Source organism: Alosa sapidissima, chromosome 19 (genome assembly GCF_018492685.1).
Source record: "Alosa sapidissima isolate fAloSap1 chromosome 19, fAloSap1.pri, whole genome shotgun sequence".
NCBI classification, from domain to species: Eukaryota; Metazoa; Chordata; class Actinopteri; order Clupeiformes; family Clupeidae; genus Alosa; species Alosa sapidissima.
Window position 1 is genome coordinate 14395817 of NC_055975.1, and position 17162 is coordinate 14412978.

The 17162-nt window shown below is 44.8% G+C and overlaps 2 protein-coding genes across 2 annotated transcripts in view; both read right to left on the minus strand.

Annotated features, from left to right (window-relative positions):
* Window positions 1–9611, minus strand: part of LOC121693559 (utrophin-like) — a 24160-nt gene extending 14549 nt beyond the window's left edge. Inside the window, exons 1-7 of the mRNA XM_042073091.1 lie at window positions 9466–9611; window positions 9174–9327; window positions 5385–5502; window positions 4905–5152; window positions 3218–3284; window positions 2138–2198; window positions 965–1026 (exon numbers count right to left, since the gene is read on the minus strand). Coding sequence (XP_041929025.1) covers window positions 965–1026; window positions 2138–2198; window positions 3218–3284; window positions 4905–5152; window positions 5385–5502; window positions 9174–9287 — 670 coding nt within the window. The 5' untranslated portion in view covers window positions 9288–9327; window positions 9466–9611. The remainder of the gene's footprint in view (window positions 1–964; window positions 1027–2137; window positions 2199–3217; window positions 3285–4904; window positions 5153–5384; window positions 5503–9173; window positions 9328–9465) is intronic.
* LOC121693615 (NAC domain-containing protein 82-like) lies at window positions 9462–17036 on the minus strand. The gene is made up of 2 exons (XM_042073157.1): window positions 16423–17036; window positions 9462–9743 (listed from the first exon to the last, which is right to left on the minus strand). Exons 1-2 carry the CDS (start codon window positions 16564–16566, stop codon window positions 9462–9464), a joined length of 426 nt encoding a protein of 141 aa, XP_041929091.1. The 5' UTR covers window positions 16567–17036.
* Window positions 17037–17162: the final 126 nt, after the last annotated feature.

Genomic DNA, 17162 nt, shown 5'->3' on the forward strand with positions numbered 1-17162 from the left:
TGATTAATCAGATAGACCTTGTTAATTCACAGTTGATGAGATGTCTTCAGTCATGCACAACATATGAATACATGCCTGGAGACATGCCTGTGGATATGGGTGTGTTGTTGATGTCATGTGGGTTATGTGGAGACATGCCTGTGGATATGGGTGTGTTGTTGATGTCATGTGGGTTATTGTGGAGAGCATTTGAAACATTACAAACTGATCGCACATCCACGATTCCACAGGATATTAAAGTGGTAGTGCAGTTTGTCTACAAAAATAGCAAAGGTGATTGGTGCTATGTCAAGCTGAGGACAAATGCCAGCCTCCACTTCACTGCGTCTCATCATGATATTCAATACAGCATTAGCAACAGGTTGTCTTCAGGCTGTGTTTTATCTTCACGGAGAGTTACATTTATGCCCTCATTTTGACACCAAATCAGACACTATTTAGACAGAATTCAACTGGGAAAACAATTCAGGCACAATTGAACTGTATAGGTTGTGTCTTCCCCAAGCCACAGTGTGAAGGGTCAAGCCTTTGACCTGGTGTACTGCCACTGTGGAAGAGAGCAGCTAGCTCAGCAAGATGAATTCTTGCAAAGGTGATGCCTGACAGACTGTCAGCCACATCACAATTTAAAGTCAATTAAGTTAGTGTTCCACTTCTCAACAGGTAATTGGGCCACTTCCAGGTCCATAGAGCACAGGAAATGGAATCCATCTAAGCATGGCAAATAGACCTGCTATTACACAAATCTAGGTACAGGATAAGACTTTATTACTATAACACAAAGGCTCTTTAACAGCGTATTATTACATTAAAACTGAATCCAGTCCGGTAGCTTAAGTTGTTAACAGAACTTTAAACATTCCCATACATAGACAGAAAAGAATAAATATAGTGTTGGGTTCAAGCTCGTTTTCTCCAAAGATGTATGACCTAATATTTGTTCATGTTAATTTAATGGGCTTACCCATAGAGTGGAACAGCTGTGTCACTTTTGGATGGTCCCAAGTGGTGGTCTGCAGCTCATGACTGTAAAGAGGTACAGAAAAGAGGGGAAAACAGTAAATGAAAATGAGATGTTAATAAGTTATGATTTATAGATGTGCTTTGTTTGGATTCTTTTATACAATTGCAATGAGCTCTGCAATATCCTGTTTACAAATAGTATTTGCATATTTTATATTTCCATATAACCTCTGCTGTCTGTGTTGTGTGTGTGCGTTATTTATTACTGTATTTATTGTGTATTGATTGTGTCCATTTGTGTCTTATTATGAAGCCAAAGACAAATTTCCACAGTAAAGGATATTATTATTATTATTATTATTATTATTTAGCCTAGAAATCTAGACGCACCCTAGTGGCAGCAAATGAAATTTGCAGCCAGGGTAGTCTAGCAACTCTCCGTTGGCTTGCGAGCTGGAAAAATTAAACTTCTATCAGGCTAATCACATCGTGTATAGAGTCGGCGACGGTTACACATGAATTTCCTGCTACTTGAAAACAAAGAAGATCGATGCTGCTGCTCATGAACAGCGGTCTTTGAATCAACTTCTGTTTACCTCATAGTGTGGAATTCTGAAAAATATCTCCTCATTTACTTTGCCTAAATGCGCTCATCCACTGAATAAAAAACATGCTTTATAATGTTTTAGTGGACTGCATTGTCATTTATGGAGACTGGCTAAAAGCACTCATTGGGGGACTAACAGCAGTGCTGTAAATAAGGGCCATGGGCTGGGCCGCCGCTGATGCAAGATTTATATTTTACTGAACCCAAACACCACATGGCTGGGTACTCTGTCTCTTCAGCCGGGAGTCATCCTGACCCCTGATTAACCCTCAGTTTTAATGCCGTTGCGCTGAGTCAACCATTTTACACCGCACATAAAAAACATCACTCACACCCAATATATGCCTTCATAAAGCATCACATACGTTGGGTGGGCCAAGTATTGTTGTGAATTTCTTTTTCTCGTTTTTTTGCCACAGTAAAAGATGTTTTACTCAAAGCCCTGTGGGTGCACGACAGCAATGACACAGCAAAACACAGTGGCTGCCCTGGCTGATGCTGTAATCCTCCATGCTGCACAACAGCGCAGGGAGATGGATGATGGAAGGGACAAAGGTAAGAACTCACTTGATGTAATATGGAACGTTGTTCTGGGTGACTGCCCGTTGCCATGGGAACTGCACCGAAGCTGCAAAAAGAGAGGAAGTGTTTACGAGTATTTATGGGAGACACAGAAAGTGCCTCTTAATATTAGGGAGGTCTATTCCACTCTAAATTTTCGGGGGAACTGCTACTGCTATCTTGTGAATTTTAACTAGTGAAAACAGCCCGACAAGCCCATGATTTGGCTGGAGGGTGCAGGTCTTAAAAAATTGGGAAGCCTGAGTCACACACCCCTCCATGCATGTCTGCCAGCAAGCCAACACTCAAAGAGGGATGTGTGATGTTACTTCAAAAGCAGGGAGACTGAGGGGAAAGCAGGGAGGGAAAAGTTTAATGTTGTTTGATGGCCCGTGAGGAGCAGAAGACTGCACTGAGCTAAGCTGCATCCCCATGACTGGTGACTTAATAATAAAGTTGTTTAGAGTTGCCTATACTGTTTTGGAGGTCAGATCAACAGTCCTCACTGACAAGATATGATGGCTGTACCCCTTGTGACTTTTCTGGCCCGGATCCTGTGTGGCGTACTGTGCTTCTCGCCCACAGTGCGAGAGTATTGATTGGTTCCCACATGCCAGGTATTTGTATGCACGACACCCAACACCCTCTAATCAATCTGCCTGTCATGTCGCGGGGCGGGCCTTGGGTAAACAGAGGACATGCGTCATTTCGTTTCTGAGGGGAAAATCTGTCCAGAGAAGGACATGGGCCGTTACAAACACTGGGCTGCCGACATCAAAGAGACTTTCTACAGTACAGTGGAAAAATAGAGCTTAACCATTAGATATTAAGCTGCATTAGCTGTTATCTGCAGCTCTTAATATTTTAACCTGAAATCTCCTCATTAAAACCCACATCAGCAAATATAATTAAGTTGTAAATATTTAATGATGGTCAAGATAAAATTCAAATACTTAATGATTAAAAATCTTGAATTAGTTGAATTGAATGAATAATTGAATATTCAATGGATGATTAATATTTATTTAAAATCACAGGGGAAAATCAGGATGAATAAAAACTTGGGGTGTCAGTAGTTGTGCTTACTGGACAGGAACTCCTGGGACAGGGGTGTCGGCTGCAGAGGCCTAATGGGTCCATTTCCATTTTCTCCCTGATGGCAGTCAAGGAGAGACAGAAATTACTTTCTAAATCCTCGGCAGATGTCTGCAGAGAGGACAAGGCACACACAAAAGAACAAATCCTGTCATGGTCTGCTGAAAACAATGGCAAAGCCAGAAGACAAAAGAACTGCATTCAAAATGGCTATCATCAGCTGAGAGAGAGGGAGGCGGAAGGCTGAAAGGTTGAAAGTGAAGATGATGAATGCTGTGGACACGGAGAGGTGAAGGCCGGCCTCCGGAGGGATCCGTGATGAGACAGCCAGACACCTCTGATCGAACCAGACAGGACCCATCCGAATATGGGTCGGGTCAGAAAACTCCCTTCCTCACACTGCACAGGTGTCAGAGAAACATCGCCGTGCCAACCACTACCAGCCAGGTGACCACACAGGACTTCTGCTATCTGGGTTACACAAACTACAAATCCTTAAAAAAAAAAAAAAAAAATCGATGATCCACAAAAATGTCTGATGGAGGTTTTTCTGTCAGTGTGAGAGCCGGGGTTCTGAGAACTCTCGGCCCTGGAGACAGAGGTGAGCTCGCGCTGGGCTGTAAGGGCTAAAGTGATCTCTGGGGAGCTGAATGATCGCTGTCCTCCAAACTCCCGAATCAATGGAGAAGGTCGTCATGCTGCGCCAGCCAAGTCTCCAGGGGCCGTCTGAGCCACACACTCATCAAAACGGCCAGACAAGGACATTAAATAATGTACACACTAGGAAACAATGGGTGACTCTCCGCGCTCAGACATAGCACAGGGATTTTAAAGCAATCAATGCTTTCACTTCAAGCATTACTGTCACAGAGGCATGCATGAACGGGATGGGCTTTATTATCTTGTACAAAGATATCCTGCCCTAAAGGGCTTCTAGATGATCAGTTGGTGAATACAGATGACCCTCACCGGAAGGGCTTTCCAGCGTGTGCTCAAGTTGTGCAGTTCTATAGACGTCCCAGGGGTCAGCTGAATGGTAAGTGCAGGATTCTTCCTCACTGCTTGCATTACGTGACTAATTGGGTCAGAGCCCTCCACATCTCCCTTGAAAAACAAAAAGCAACATTCGAACAGAGCTTTTCCACTGGCGTTCATTACAGCTCCCTTCTCCTAAACTACAAGAATTTGGTCAATCTGAATTATCTGCAGTGACTTTGAGCAGCTTCACGCTGGCCCAGAAAATGTCACTGTTGACGTCTGCTCATTTTAACTCAATCTGTTAGTTGGCAGTCACTGTACCATTGCCGGTACCAATGACAAGGGAAACAAAGACAGTATTAATCTCTGTAGCATCAAGTAGCAGTGGGCTTCAGTTGACCATTTCTCTCCTCTATAATGCTGTCTTTGCAGAGTGATACTTTAACATTATGGTAATGTACCTCAGCAGTTTTTAGAAAAGGTTTTAAACAGAACTCTTTCTTAAGAACCTATAGACTGAATTAAAGAGAAATTCCCTTTCTGAACTCAGGCCCCCATCTGTCTTTGGCCTTACCAAACATTTACAAGTTGTAAATGTGCATAATCCAGTTAAGGGGGTTATTTTATGATTATGATTTTATGTTTTTAATTGTTTAAAATTGTTTCTCCAAATGATTGATGAAAGCCTCTTGAAACTCACAGTGGACTGTTCCCAGTGTTCCAGTTTTGGGTCAGTGGGTGAGACCCTTGTGGGGTGACCCTCTCCCCCTCCTGCCTCCTCTCCCTCAGCCAGGTTCTGTTGCAACCGATCCACCGCGTCCTGGAGCTCCTGAAGCCTGGCCAGAGCCCAGTGCAGCTGCTGCTGCCAGCCCTGTTCCTGCTCCAGGGAGGCCTCTTGCTCCTGCGCTGCCCTGGTCGGCCACAGGGGGCGCTCCTCAACAACAACATCTGCAGCAGGGACAAAGAGATGGCGGGGACGGGCAACAAGGAAGAGGGTGTCAGCTGTTGCTAAAGTAGTTGTTGGACAGCTAACCCAACCTGTTGGAGCACTGCCCCTTCTTTTTTTGTCTATGGTGGTGCCTTGGTGATACTCCTCTGTCCAAAGGACGTGATTTTGATTAATGACAAGCGTGTTTGCAAGCGTGGTGGAAGGACAGAGAGACAGGGCATAGAGGCGCACCTGGACTTGGCTGGCCACCGGTTAGTCCATCCTCAGCCTGTGCGGGCAAAGCTGTCAGAGACAGCCACACCTTTTCTCTCGAGCTGTCAGTGTCCTGGTCTCTTGGAGTGAGTAAACTCTACACAGGCACAGACACACACACACACACACAGAGAGAGAGAGAGAGGTTATTGCTTTGAAGTTAATTCAGGTTGACTGGTATTTACTGACATTAAGCACCATCCAGGCCCACATGATTTTCTAAAAATGCATTTCAATTATTTGCATAAATGGCACTGACTGTATTAGGAAAGGTCACAAGGGATTAATCATTCTAATTTCTCTGACAGCGCAACCAGGTTGTGGATGGAAAAAAACCCACTGAAGTTTACATCTGAAAGGAACCAGGGGCTTTTTCCCAGTGGAATACTACTGCCTCATGGTCCCGTCCCAGCATACAAACACCCTCGGGTCGGTCCCACACTGCAGACAAATTCATCACCTCACTCATTTCGAGGGAGAAAAGACTGCCTGATGTTTGGGCTCTGGACAACAAAATAAATCTCTATGCAAATAAGCCAGAGCAGACATCTTCAACTGGAAGATAAAAGAGGTCCCCATACAAAGAAAGCTAATGGCTGGTAAACTAAGAAAAACAAATTGTTTCCCTAAAGAAGTGGAATTCAAAATGCGTTTTTGGTTACATGCACTGTTGCTGCTGACCTTGACATAGCAAAAGCAGCCCTTTGGAGAGAGCTTGCAGTTTAGTTTTACTTTATGGACAGCAACAGGGACTACTTTGATAATATTCCCTCTATGTGTGTGCTTTTACGATAAGACACAACATTGCTGATAAAATCAAATTTGGACAGAGCAATTGGGAACTTCTCCGAGATTTAGGAGGGGAGTTGAAGCATCACTTACAGCAGTGTCTCCGAGGCAGGGTCAGCAGTTTCTCTCAGACAGGTGGTCCTGGGGGATTTAAAGTTTTGCACTCAGTGCGCAGACCACTCTACATTTTTCATCACACGGAGCCAGAATGACTCCAGTGCACTTTGGCTACAAACGCCTTAACTTTCCACAGCACATTCCATAATTTTATGTCTCACTTAATTTGGAGGATTTTGAAAACTTTAGCTTCAAGCACTGCAGCTCTGCCCCAGTGTCTGGGTTCAGTTTGGTTCTGATCTGGTGAATAAAACAGGCACAGCAGATGGTAACCGCAAAAATGCCGGATCCCAGAATCTCACACCAGGGTCAAAAAAGGGCAGAGCTCGGAACTTGTTAGGAATGCTCCACATATATTTGTCTGTTTGCTGGGGATGCGCTGATGGAATCCTCTGAACATCTGACCTTTCCACTGCTCCCTGTAGGCTACTGCTTCTCCTCTCCTCTCTTCGGCTCCACCACCTCACTGGTAAATGTTGATGATGCTCACAACTTATAACAGTAACACCACTGGCAGAGCAAGATATGCTGAATGACAACATTAAAGGTTCAATTCCCAAGTAGCACACTGACAACATTAAAGGTTCAATTCCCAAGTAGCACGCTGGCCTAACACAAGTGAGTTAACTACTAAAAAGGAATAGAAAAACACCTCCAAACAAACAAGTCCAGCTGACACAGCTATAAGCTTGCTAACATTCTAACTGGTGTCTTTTGGTGATGTTGTTGCTGATATCATGTTGTGAAAGCTTTCCTTTAACACAGAACTACAACAGAACTACATATTTGGGATGTAATGGAAATTACAGGTGTGTTTACAGTATGTGTCCTCCACTTTACCATATGAATTTGAATGGGATACAAAAACTAAGTGGCTATAAAATATTCCTCAAATGTGCCAAAGTGTTGCTACCAGCTATCCATTAAACAGACAGTAGCAGTAGGCTTAGGCTACCACAGTAACGTTCCTTCGGAAGTTTTCCACAAGTTCTGCCTTTAGACGCCAGTCATGTCCTTGAGTGACATTTGCACTTGCAGGCATTTGAATTTCAGACACTTTTGTTTCACATGCTCTGCCAGAGCGCAGCACAATCATCGGTTGCCATCAGCAAATGAGATTTCTGCCAGAGACCACAGGAAGAAAGTAAGCAAAGTTGTTTATCCCCCTAGAGTTTCAAGCCTGTGTGTTGAAGTTATAAGAATGCAGTAGTCTGCTCATACATTGCTATATAGCCCAAACATCAAGGAATATTAATGTATCAATTGTATACCTTCATATATTCATATTTTCACATCCAGAAGTAGGTCTCTTATGTGTGGGCTAGCTCTTGTAGTAGCAACAGCTTGCAGCTATTATTGAAGTGAATTTAAGAACGTAGGCAGCTAAATCAATATATGCTCTACATTACACGCAAACACATTCAAAATGCTCAGTTTTGGGAATTTAAATTCAAATTGTGAGCACAACCGTTTCGGTGTGAGTGAGTGAAACTTCCAGTAAAGTACGGGCGAGTTCTCTGTACTCACAGCTGAAGAGGCGGAGGAAACAGAAAAGGTTACATTGCCCCTGCACACTGACTGTCCCTAAGGTGGATCAGTCCAGAGGTTCTCACCTGCATTATAAGCAATGTGCACCCCTGCCATTAACTTCACTGCATTTTTCCCACTCTCTGGCAGCAGGGAGATAATCCCTGCCCAATATAACCAGAGCTGTGACACCCACAGCCTACAGCAAAACCCATGACAGCTCTTTGAACTATTAATAACCTTGAAGACATTCTTGTGAAGACTCTCCTCTTTTTTTACTGATGTTTTTTTTTTAATATTTTCTCAAATATTGTATTATTGATCAAGCCTCTTCCTTTAGCTGAGAACTAAAAGAATATTCCAAAACCATTGGTCCAGAGGAATGCTTACACTGGCCACACATCAGATGGACAGAAAAATGCATCAGTAAAAGTCTGATAAACACAAATTGAAATGGAAATGTATAGAGGCTGGTTGTTTCTCTGGAAGAGAGCCCAGCACCTGAGAGAGTCACTGGGTTTGAGACGGCACTCTGGGTTTATGTTCCTTTTGTGATCCCATAGCTGCAGCTCAATACCGTACAGTAAATTAATTTGCTTAAAAGGGAAGCAAACATCCTGTTGATTACAAGCTGGTGCTTTTAAGAAAATCAGAATCAGAGATCGGTCAATGCAGAATTAGCCCATTGAATTCAAATAAAACATCAGGAGGGGGAAAAAAGATGATTTAGCAAAAGATTGGTTGTATTGTTACACAGACAATTTGATTTATTGCAATACTCGCAGTTCCGTAATATTGAAAATGTTGTAAATAAATGTTGTTCCTTGACAGCCTGCTGTGACTATGTGATGTTAAAGAATTGTCACTGAGCCAGCAATGCCTTTCATTCTTTTATTGAGGCAATTGGATGGAGGAGTGTTCATTGTTTGCATGCCATCAGACAGAGCCCTTACCAGAAGTGCTGTGGGTAGCTATGAGAACTGAAAGAAAGGGAGAGGACTCCAGCCTCTTTTGCAGAAGTGGATATTGACCCATCTGATGATGATCATCATTTAAATCATATTAGGATGTTAAGTAGCATCTCAGGTCATTAATAGTGCGCTTACAGCTTAATCACTCAAGCATGAAGGACTTACAAATTATTTCCACTCTACTTCTCTTCTCTGTCCTGAACTCCTCCTGACCTTTTGGCCAAAGGTAGCATTTTCTTTGCTTCAGTGTCGTTCATTCATTTCTTCGATACACCCCCTCTAGCTGAAAACAAAAAATCTCCCCTTTCTTATAATGTAGGCGTTGTGCTGAGGTCTGTGTGCATGCTCACATCAGTGCACTGACCTTCCATGGGTCCTGCTGCTGCTGCCCCGGAGCAGTCTCGCCTGAGAGTCTCTGACCAATCAGCTCCTCGTCCTTCAGCTTCAGCCACGCCCACAGCTCCTCAAGAACGGCCATCAGTCCCGCCCACTTCTCCACGCCACCCTCCGGCTGCACTCTGGGAAATGGTTAAGGTCACTTGCGCTCTCTTTCCAAATCAATGAAGAGAATATTATTACTGAAGGTCAAGCCCCTAAGGAACCAATGTCCCCGGCAGGAGTGGAGAAACTTTTGCCTATATGAATGGAGACCCTACCTGCTGCTGGAGGTGCTGTCCTTGCAGCCATCGCCTGGCTGCTGTGGGCTGGTGTGTGTCTGTAGTCCATCGCCTGGCTGCTGTGGGCTGGTGTGTGTCTGTAGTCCATCGTCTGGCTGCTGTGGGCTGGTGTGTGTCTGTAGTCCATCGCCTGGCTGCTGTGGGCTGGTGTGTGTCTGTAGTCCATCGTCTGGCTGCTGTGGGCTGGTGTGTGTCTGTAATCCATTTGTTCCGTCCTTGATGATGTCATCATTGGCGTCTATGTCAGCTTGCATGTCCTGAGGGCAATGAAGGTAGCTGGTCAAGATTGTATTAACCGTACAGTGCAAAGTCATTTGTTAATATAATACATTATTTATGCACTTGGACGCCAGGACAAAAAACCACACACGCGCACCACACACGAGTGCACACAGACACACACATGCACACAGATACAGAGACACACAGATACAGACACACACAGACAGCTCTAACCTAGCATGGTAGAGCTCTGTGTAACAGCAGCTCATACGAAGCCAATGGACCGAATCTTGCCAAATTTCACTCATGTTAAGTAAAGAGAAAAACCTGAATGAAGCTCAAGGTGTATCCCTGTGGTCTGGCTCTCTGGGGGAGGCGTGTGATTTCCTGTTAGTGTCTCTGAATGACAGGTGTCATGATACCTGCAATCCTATTAAGGTGACTGTGACCGGTTGGTGTCCAAGCAACTTCAGCATATCTGGGAGACCTGCCATTTTCTTTGTCAGTCAGAGTATCCCACCTCTGCGAATGTGTGTGTGTGTGTGTGTGTGTGTGTGCGTGTTTGCGTGAGTGTGAGTGTGTGTGTGTGTGTGTGTGTGTGTGTGTGTGTGTGTGTGTGTGTGTGTGTGTGTGTGTGCTTTTGTGAGACTTGGTGGACGTTTCCCAGCATGGTCTGAGCTGGCCATAAATGGTTTGTCTCGTCTACGCCTGGAGTGCTGACGTTTCATTTGCATTTATTTAAAGGGAGCAGCAACCAGTGCTGTTACTGACACAGGGCAGCCTGGGGGGAGAATAAGAACAAGGGATCGATACCACCCAAAGTGAGTTATCCTGGAATCTCTCTCAAGTTCAGCGAGTGCAATTAGCGCATATTCATCTAATTTACCAGCCACAAAACTGAACTTTATCTCCTTGAGACTGTCAGCCTATTCTAAAGCCACTAAAAGTCCTGATCGCTGTTTTCCTTTTATGACATCATGGCTTCGGCCCTTGCGTTGGCACACTCATGTGTGTGTGTGTGTGTGTGTGTGTGTGTGTGTGTGTGTGTATGTGAGAGAGAGAGAATGGGTGGATCTGGACGAAATGTCTCCCTGCACACGCAATCTCCATTATGGCTGTGCTTTATGATGAGTCAATTAGTCTTGACGATTAGTCCAGCCACTAAAAATGCCTCCTGGGCAAGCACATCTCTTGCGTTCGTCTTAGATCCCTTTTTCTCTTTTTACTCAATTTGTCTCAATCTGCCCACCCTCTCTGTCACCCTCGCCATGGACAGGGTGCTGGATGACCTGCATGACTCGTGATTTACATCCTTGGGGTAGTCTCGATAACAGACTGGACTCTCCGGAAGGAGAGAGAGTGGAGAGTAAAATGCTTTTTGCCGCACAGTCCAAACGGAGAGGAGAGGAGGAAACAGAGACTGAAAGGATTTATATTCCCAAGTCCATTAAGCTGCCAATACAATCTCGCTGTCATCTAGCCCCACCCTGCCCTGACCAAACAGTGCAATTCCACTTAGCTGTTTGGAAACATGTACACACAAGTACACCTATCGCACACACGCATATTAGACACACACACTGACCACACACCAACACACACTCACAAGAATGGAGCAACTACTGCTACAGTTGCCATTGCAGTGTGTGTGTGTGTGTGTGTGTGTGTGTGTGTGTGTGTGTGTGTGTGTGTGTGTGTGTGTGTTCACATTTGACTATTTTATTTCTTCATTCTGGCATTAAAACCTAAACCCTTAAGAACAGAAGCAAGGCAATAATCAATGGGGAAATAGCACAATACTGCAACCCAATATTATGTGATTATTAGACAGTATTCCTCCAAATATTTTTAGATAGTCTTAAAGTGAGTCCACGAGTCTAGACAGGAACTCGTCTAAACCCAATCCTAATGGGAGCCAAGCCCTCTCATAATATCAGGCATTAGTACACATTTAACAACAGTTTGTGTCTAGACTGGGGAGGAAATTGTTTGGGCTAAGAGAAAATAGATAATGCAAAAACTCATTTAAGAATTTGCTCAGAACTAATACAGTTTATGCCTGGCTGTTTAAATGAAAAAATAGAAAGTTAAATATCAACTTTCATTGGTCCATTATTCTAGTCAATAGCCCATGAGATCATAACATTTGGCTGTGCATATGATATGTTTTGACTGTAGCTAGTCCTGTTATGTCTCGTTGTGTTTGTAGTTGACCTCTTAGGGGAGTTCTCTATGTTATTGTGTAACTCCAGCTTCACATGAGTCTGCCATCTTCTGAGTTTTCCCTCAGCCTGTGCCACCTATTTGCTGAAAAGTGATGACACAGACACTGGCCTCAGATGCAGCCCCATGCGAGTGGTTTACCTGGGCCTCTCTTTCCTGGAAACTCTTATCTCTAACCATCTTGTCTGACAGCCTCTTCCAAAAAGCTGGACATCAGAGACGTCTGCTGGTCCCCGTTTATCTAAGCTGGCCATTACTGACTGAAAATGCCACATTGGGCCCGCCTCAAGGCCAAAGTGTAATGAGTCAATTACAAGAAAGATTAGCAGTATGAAATTAAATCTGACACAGTCTGAAGTGCCCTCTCGCCAAGCAGTTCACACCCTGACAGAGACACAGTGGGCAGAAAGGGGACGAACTTGCTAAATGTCAGGGCCAAATCACAGGCCGACATTTGCCAGGACCTGATCGTTTTTTAATGTCCTGTGTAATTTGTGTCTTTTTGTGGAGGTGTCTCTCCCCTCCCCCCACAGAGGAAGCTCGAGGTTCATATTGGGCTCTTTGATGTCTCTTCTGAAGACCTGTCCATTGCCATCTGCTGTTCTTAGACTCATTTCCACCAAACATTTTTTTTTTAAATACATGTTGATTTAATACCCCTCTCTCGTACGAAACCCATCAAATACTTTGACACAGTGTGAAATGAAAAACGACAAGGAAAATAAAGTTTAGAATGGTCAAGTCTGTGCTAAACCCCGTGTTGATTTCATTATCCCTGAGCCTCTCAGAGGGCCTCACCTCTCTGAACACTGGATGCACACAAAGATTGCAACAAGGCACTAGAAAGGACGCATTACTCTTGCACATCTGGTGCACTGCGAGAGATCACTCATACTTTCCAGCATACAGTACAGCTTGTTCTGATTCTCTTGATAACTCTTTAGATGATGGGATTAAAAAGGAACAGAAACATCTTTCTGACACTTAAAAAACATGCAGCGTGATGAAACGAAATGGTTTGAAGCTCTATCTAGAGGCACACCCTCACACACGCATATCTCTCTCTCAAATTAACAAGACCACAGTCAGGAAATGAGACCGACATGAGGCCGTGACCATATTCAGGATATGATACTTGATAAAAAACTGTGTGATCATGGTCTGTGGGCACGTCCTGCACTGCAGTATCACAGGGGGTGATTAATAAAGACTTTACTGTGGAGCCACAGAGACGGCCAGCTCCACAACATAAGTGTCAGGGCAGATTTACTCTCATGCTCTTGATTAAAGCTAACAGCCAGGGCCCGTTCCTTTTGTTCTGGTCTAAACCACCCTCCCCGACCTCCCTCTCTGTCACTCCCTGTGTCTGTCTTTCTGCGTTCTCACTCTGTTGTTTCTCTCCTTCCCTTTTCTGACTCTCTCACTCCTCTCTCTCCCTTCTGGCTCTCCTTACTTCTGTTTCTCCTACTCTCTCTGTCCCACTTTGCATCGCCCGGTCCCATTCTCCCCTCTCTCTTTCGCTCTCTCCCTTTCTTTTTTCAAATTTAAAATTCTCCTACTCTCTCTTTCTCTCTCTCTCTCTCTCTCCCTCTCTCTCTCTCTCTCTCACACACACACACACACACACTCTCTCTCTGAGAGTGAGGTACAGTATAAATTAGCAGATTGTCAGGCACTCTGATGTGGCTGGGCTGGAGCTGGGCTTTCAGGGCCAGATGGGCTGGAGTCTGCAGAGCCTACGCCACCCCCACCCCACCCTCTATCACTCTGTTTGTTTAGCACCTGTGTGCCAGGCCATTCTCGCTCCCTCGCCAGACATTTCGCAGTGGTGAGAGCCCACTGGCTAACATATGCAGGGCATGCCGATTCCTCGAGGTAATGGCATAGTCAGAGTGAAACCTGGGCCTTGGTGTTTGTTTATCATTAGTCCTTCATCTCCGTCAGAGCCCGGAGCCAAAGAGCATTTATTTCAGGGCAAGCAATCCCACTACAGGAACCAGCAACCTGCCTGGCTATTATATTCCCCTTGAGATGCATTACTCTATTTTTAGACAGACTTCATATTAGATGGCAGCACCGACACAATTCTTTATTTTTTCCCACGTACTGTATCAATTTCTCGAAGTCAGAAGGGCTGTTCCTGCTTTATGAAACGGCCAATATGATGTGTACTCTGTATTCATGTTTAATTTATAACAAGCATTTGCATACATTACTACCTTCTCATTGATAGCCCATTATCACAAAGCCTCTCCTGGCTCATGTCACTTTGCCCTGGCACAGGCAAAATAATTCAAATGTAATTTAGATATATTATTTGAATAATATTCCAGGCGGAGAGGAAAGTGAACTCTGTGATGCTTTTTACTTAAGAGGATTACTGCTTCACCCATAACTTTGCAAATGGGTTCAGCATAGGAACACACTTAATATCAGGAATTTAAGTAGGGCCAATTAAATGATGACCCCATGCGTGAGGGAGGGGGGCCATCTCTGCAATGAAAACATTAAATTCCTGATTGTCACCAACATAGCTGTGCCCACTGAAGGATATTTGCACAGGCTTAAGTGGACATTTGCATACGGTTAGTGTTTATACCCACTCCACTAGCTGGTCTCTGTCTAAGAAAAAAGTGAGAACAACCAGAGAGTCACAAAAAAAAACTTTCCACAGCATAGATAAGCTCCGTGCTTAGCCAAATGCTTGGTTGAGAATTAGCCTTTGAGCACATTAAAAGAGACATTAAGAGAAGACAGCCAAACACCATTTACCGCAGAACTTTGCAATAGCAATCCAAAATGATCCCAGGACAGCTTTTCGCAACCCGTACAATGCCGTGCAATGGGGATCACAACCTTGTTTATAATCAATCAACTCCGATCCATTTGTAGAGTTTTCGAAGGGCTTTGCGCCAGCATAACACCTCACAGGGGATCCATGGGGGATTGCCCATTCAGCAGATCACCCTATTAAGACAACAACCAGAGCAGCAGTTCACCAATTAACTCTGCATGATATGGCCAAAACACCCCACCATATGCAATGTATAGTGACACATCCCCACCGATGAGGGCTCTTGTATTAATGAAGCGCTGCTGATGACTGCTACACTCGGCACTGTCATGCAGTGCTCTTAGTAAGCACTCATTAAGGTGGCAGCAGGGGGATGCAACAGGAGATAAATGATGGTTTGTACCTAGCAGCGGCTGCCTGCTCCTGTTTGGCAAAGCTTAGTGTAAACAACTCTGTTTCAACCTTTAAATGGTGCTTGGAAGGACTTTTTCCTCCAAATTGATAATATGCACATTCAGGAAGTTCTGAAGTGTTGTTAAGGTTTGTGCCACACCCTGGAGCTAGCCAGACAGCATAATCAAGGAGTCAGTGCAAGAGTATAATTTTTTTTTAACTTGTGCATAAGATAGCTTTTTCACAACTATATTGTCTAATTTTGCTGCCCACCCTCCACCCCCTTCCCTTCAACATTCGTAGAGGTTTGGAGGAAAAATTGCTTTTAGACTGACACTATTGGAATTATGATGAACTGTGACCTTTATGCTGTAAGATATACAAAGAGCCCAAGGTAACCTGATGACTTAACAGCAAGCGTGGCTCAACGACATATCCAAGCCAAAAGTGAGATGACAAAACTTTGCTGACTATCAACTTTGCGAAATCCAGAGTTTGAGAGATGAAGTGTTCATGCAGGGCGTGAGCATGACCGCGAAAAGATGTTTTATAAAATGAGGCGTTGATGTCACTGGCGGGTGTCCAAGGCCGCTTTCGGGCCATTACTCACCCACATTAGGGGCATAACTGTCACCTACCCAGACGGAGACGGAAGGAGGATCAGCGAACTCTCTCATCTCGCACTCATTCATCCTCTGCATGTCTTGCCTAAGAGTGTTGGAGAGGCAGACCTGTCTGCCCACAGATTTGGAGAGTACCCATGTGTCTGTGTGAGGCTGGAGACAGGGGTGTATCTATGTCTGTGTCTGCGTGTGTGGACCAGGGAATGTACAAGCACACAAAAGCACCCATTTCTGTATGCAGTCTTGAATCTTGGATTCAAAAGACCTGAGGCTTGGATACATAGACAGAGTAGAGCAGGACCCAGCAAAGCTGAACCAGCTGACTTGATGAGTTCCATAACAGTTTTCCTCATCACCAACACAAGCAGCCTTTCATCACAAACTTGCCTTAGGGCTTTGGGTGCATTTTATCCCTCCCTTAGACCTGAGAAACACAGTTCCCTCACAGTGCACACTAAATAAGCCAACCTGTATGCACTATTTATGTATCTGTGTGCACTTAATGGTGGTTTAATCAATACTGTATCACAACCATTACAGGTAAAACTGCCATGTTGTGGCAAGTCATGAATAGAGACAACAACCTCTACAACTCCATAGAGTGTGTTTCCCTTTGTTTGCTCAGTGTCCACAGATCACATTAGTCTGCAGTTTTGCTGGAGCTAATTCTCAGGCACTCACCTTGCAGAGTCTCTGATAGCGTGGAGACGTGACGGCCATCACCTGGAGCTGGTGCAGGAAGAGCATCACCTTCTGTAGGGAGGTCCGCACCAGGGCCATGATGCCACCTCCACTGCTCCTCTCCAGACCTCGTAGAATCCTCATATCGAGAGTGTGGGGATGGCAGCCTGAGTCAAAGTCCTGTCAGATAGGCTGGATCCCAGATCCCACAAAAAAAGTACACCACCACTTCAAACTCCTGAACTCCTGCCAGCACCCACAACAATCCAGACTTCAGGAGCACTTAAGAGGATTTCTGTCTGGGGTTAAAGGTCACCGTTAAAAGTGGATGAAACATAACCACCAGAGATGGATCTGCATGCACAAGCTGTGAGGCGATCTGGCTCCCCTAGTCCTGTTCAGGTGGAGGTTGAAAAGAAGACTTGTCCAGAGACAGGGACAGCAAGCCGGCAAAACAGCAGGGTTCTCAAGAGCCTGCTCAAGTGAAGGAAAGTAAAGGTGAGGCGGAGGAGAAGACAGAGAGAGAGAGAATAGGTGAGAGGGAGGGAAAGAGGGACGAGCTGCTTCAGCAAATGCCACTGCCCCTTTGCCCGACCGACTCTTTCTGCCTCCGCCGCTTGGAGAGGGAGATGTGAATGAACAAGGGAGGGATGGGAGAAGAGAGGAGGGGAGGGATGGGAGAAGAGAGGAGGGGAGGGGAGGAGGGAGTGGAAGGGACGGGACGGAGAGAAGCACAAGAA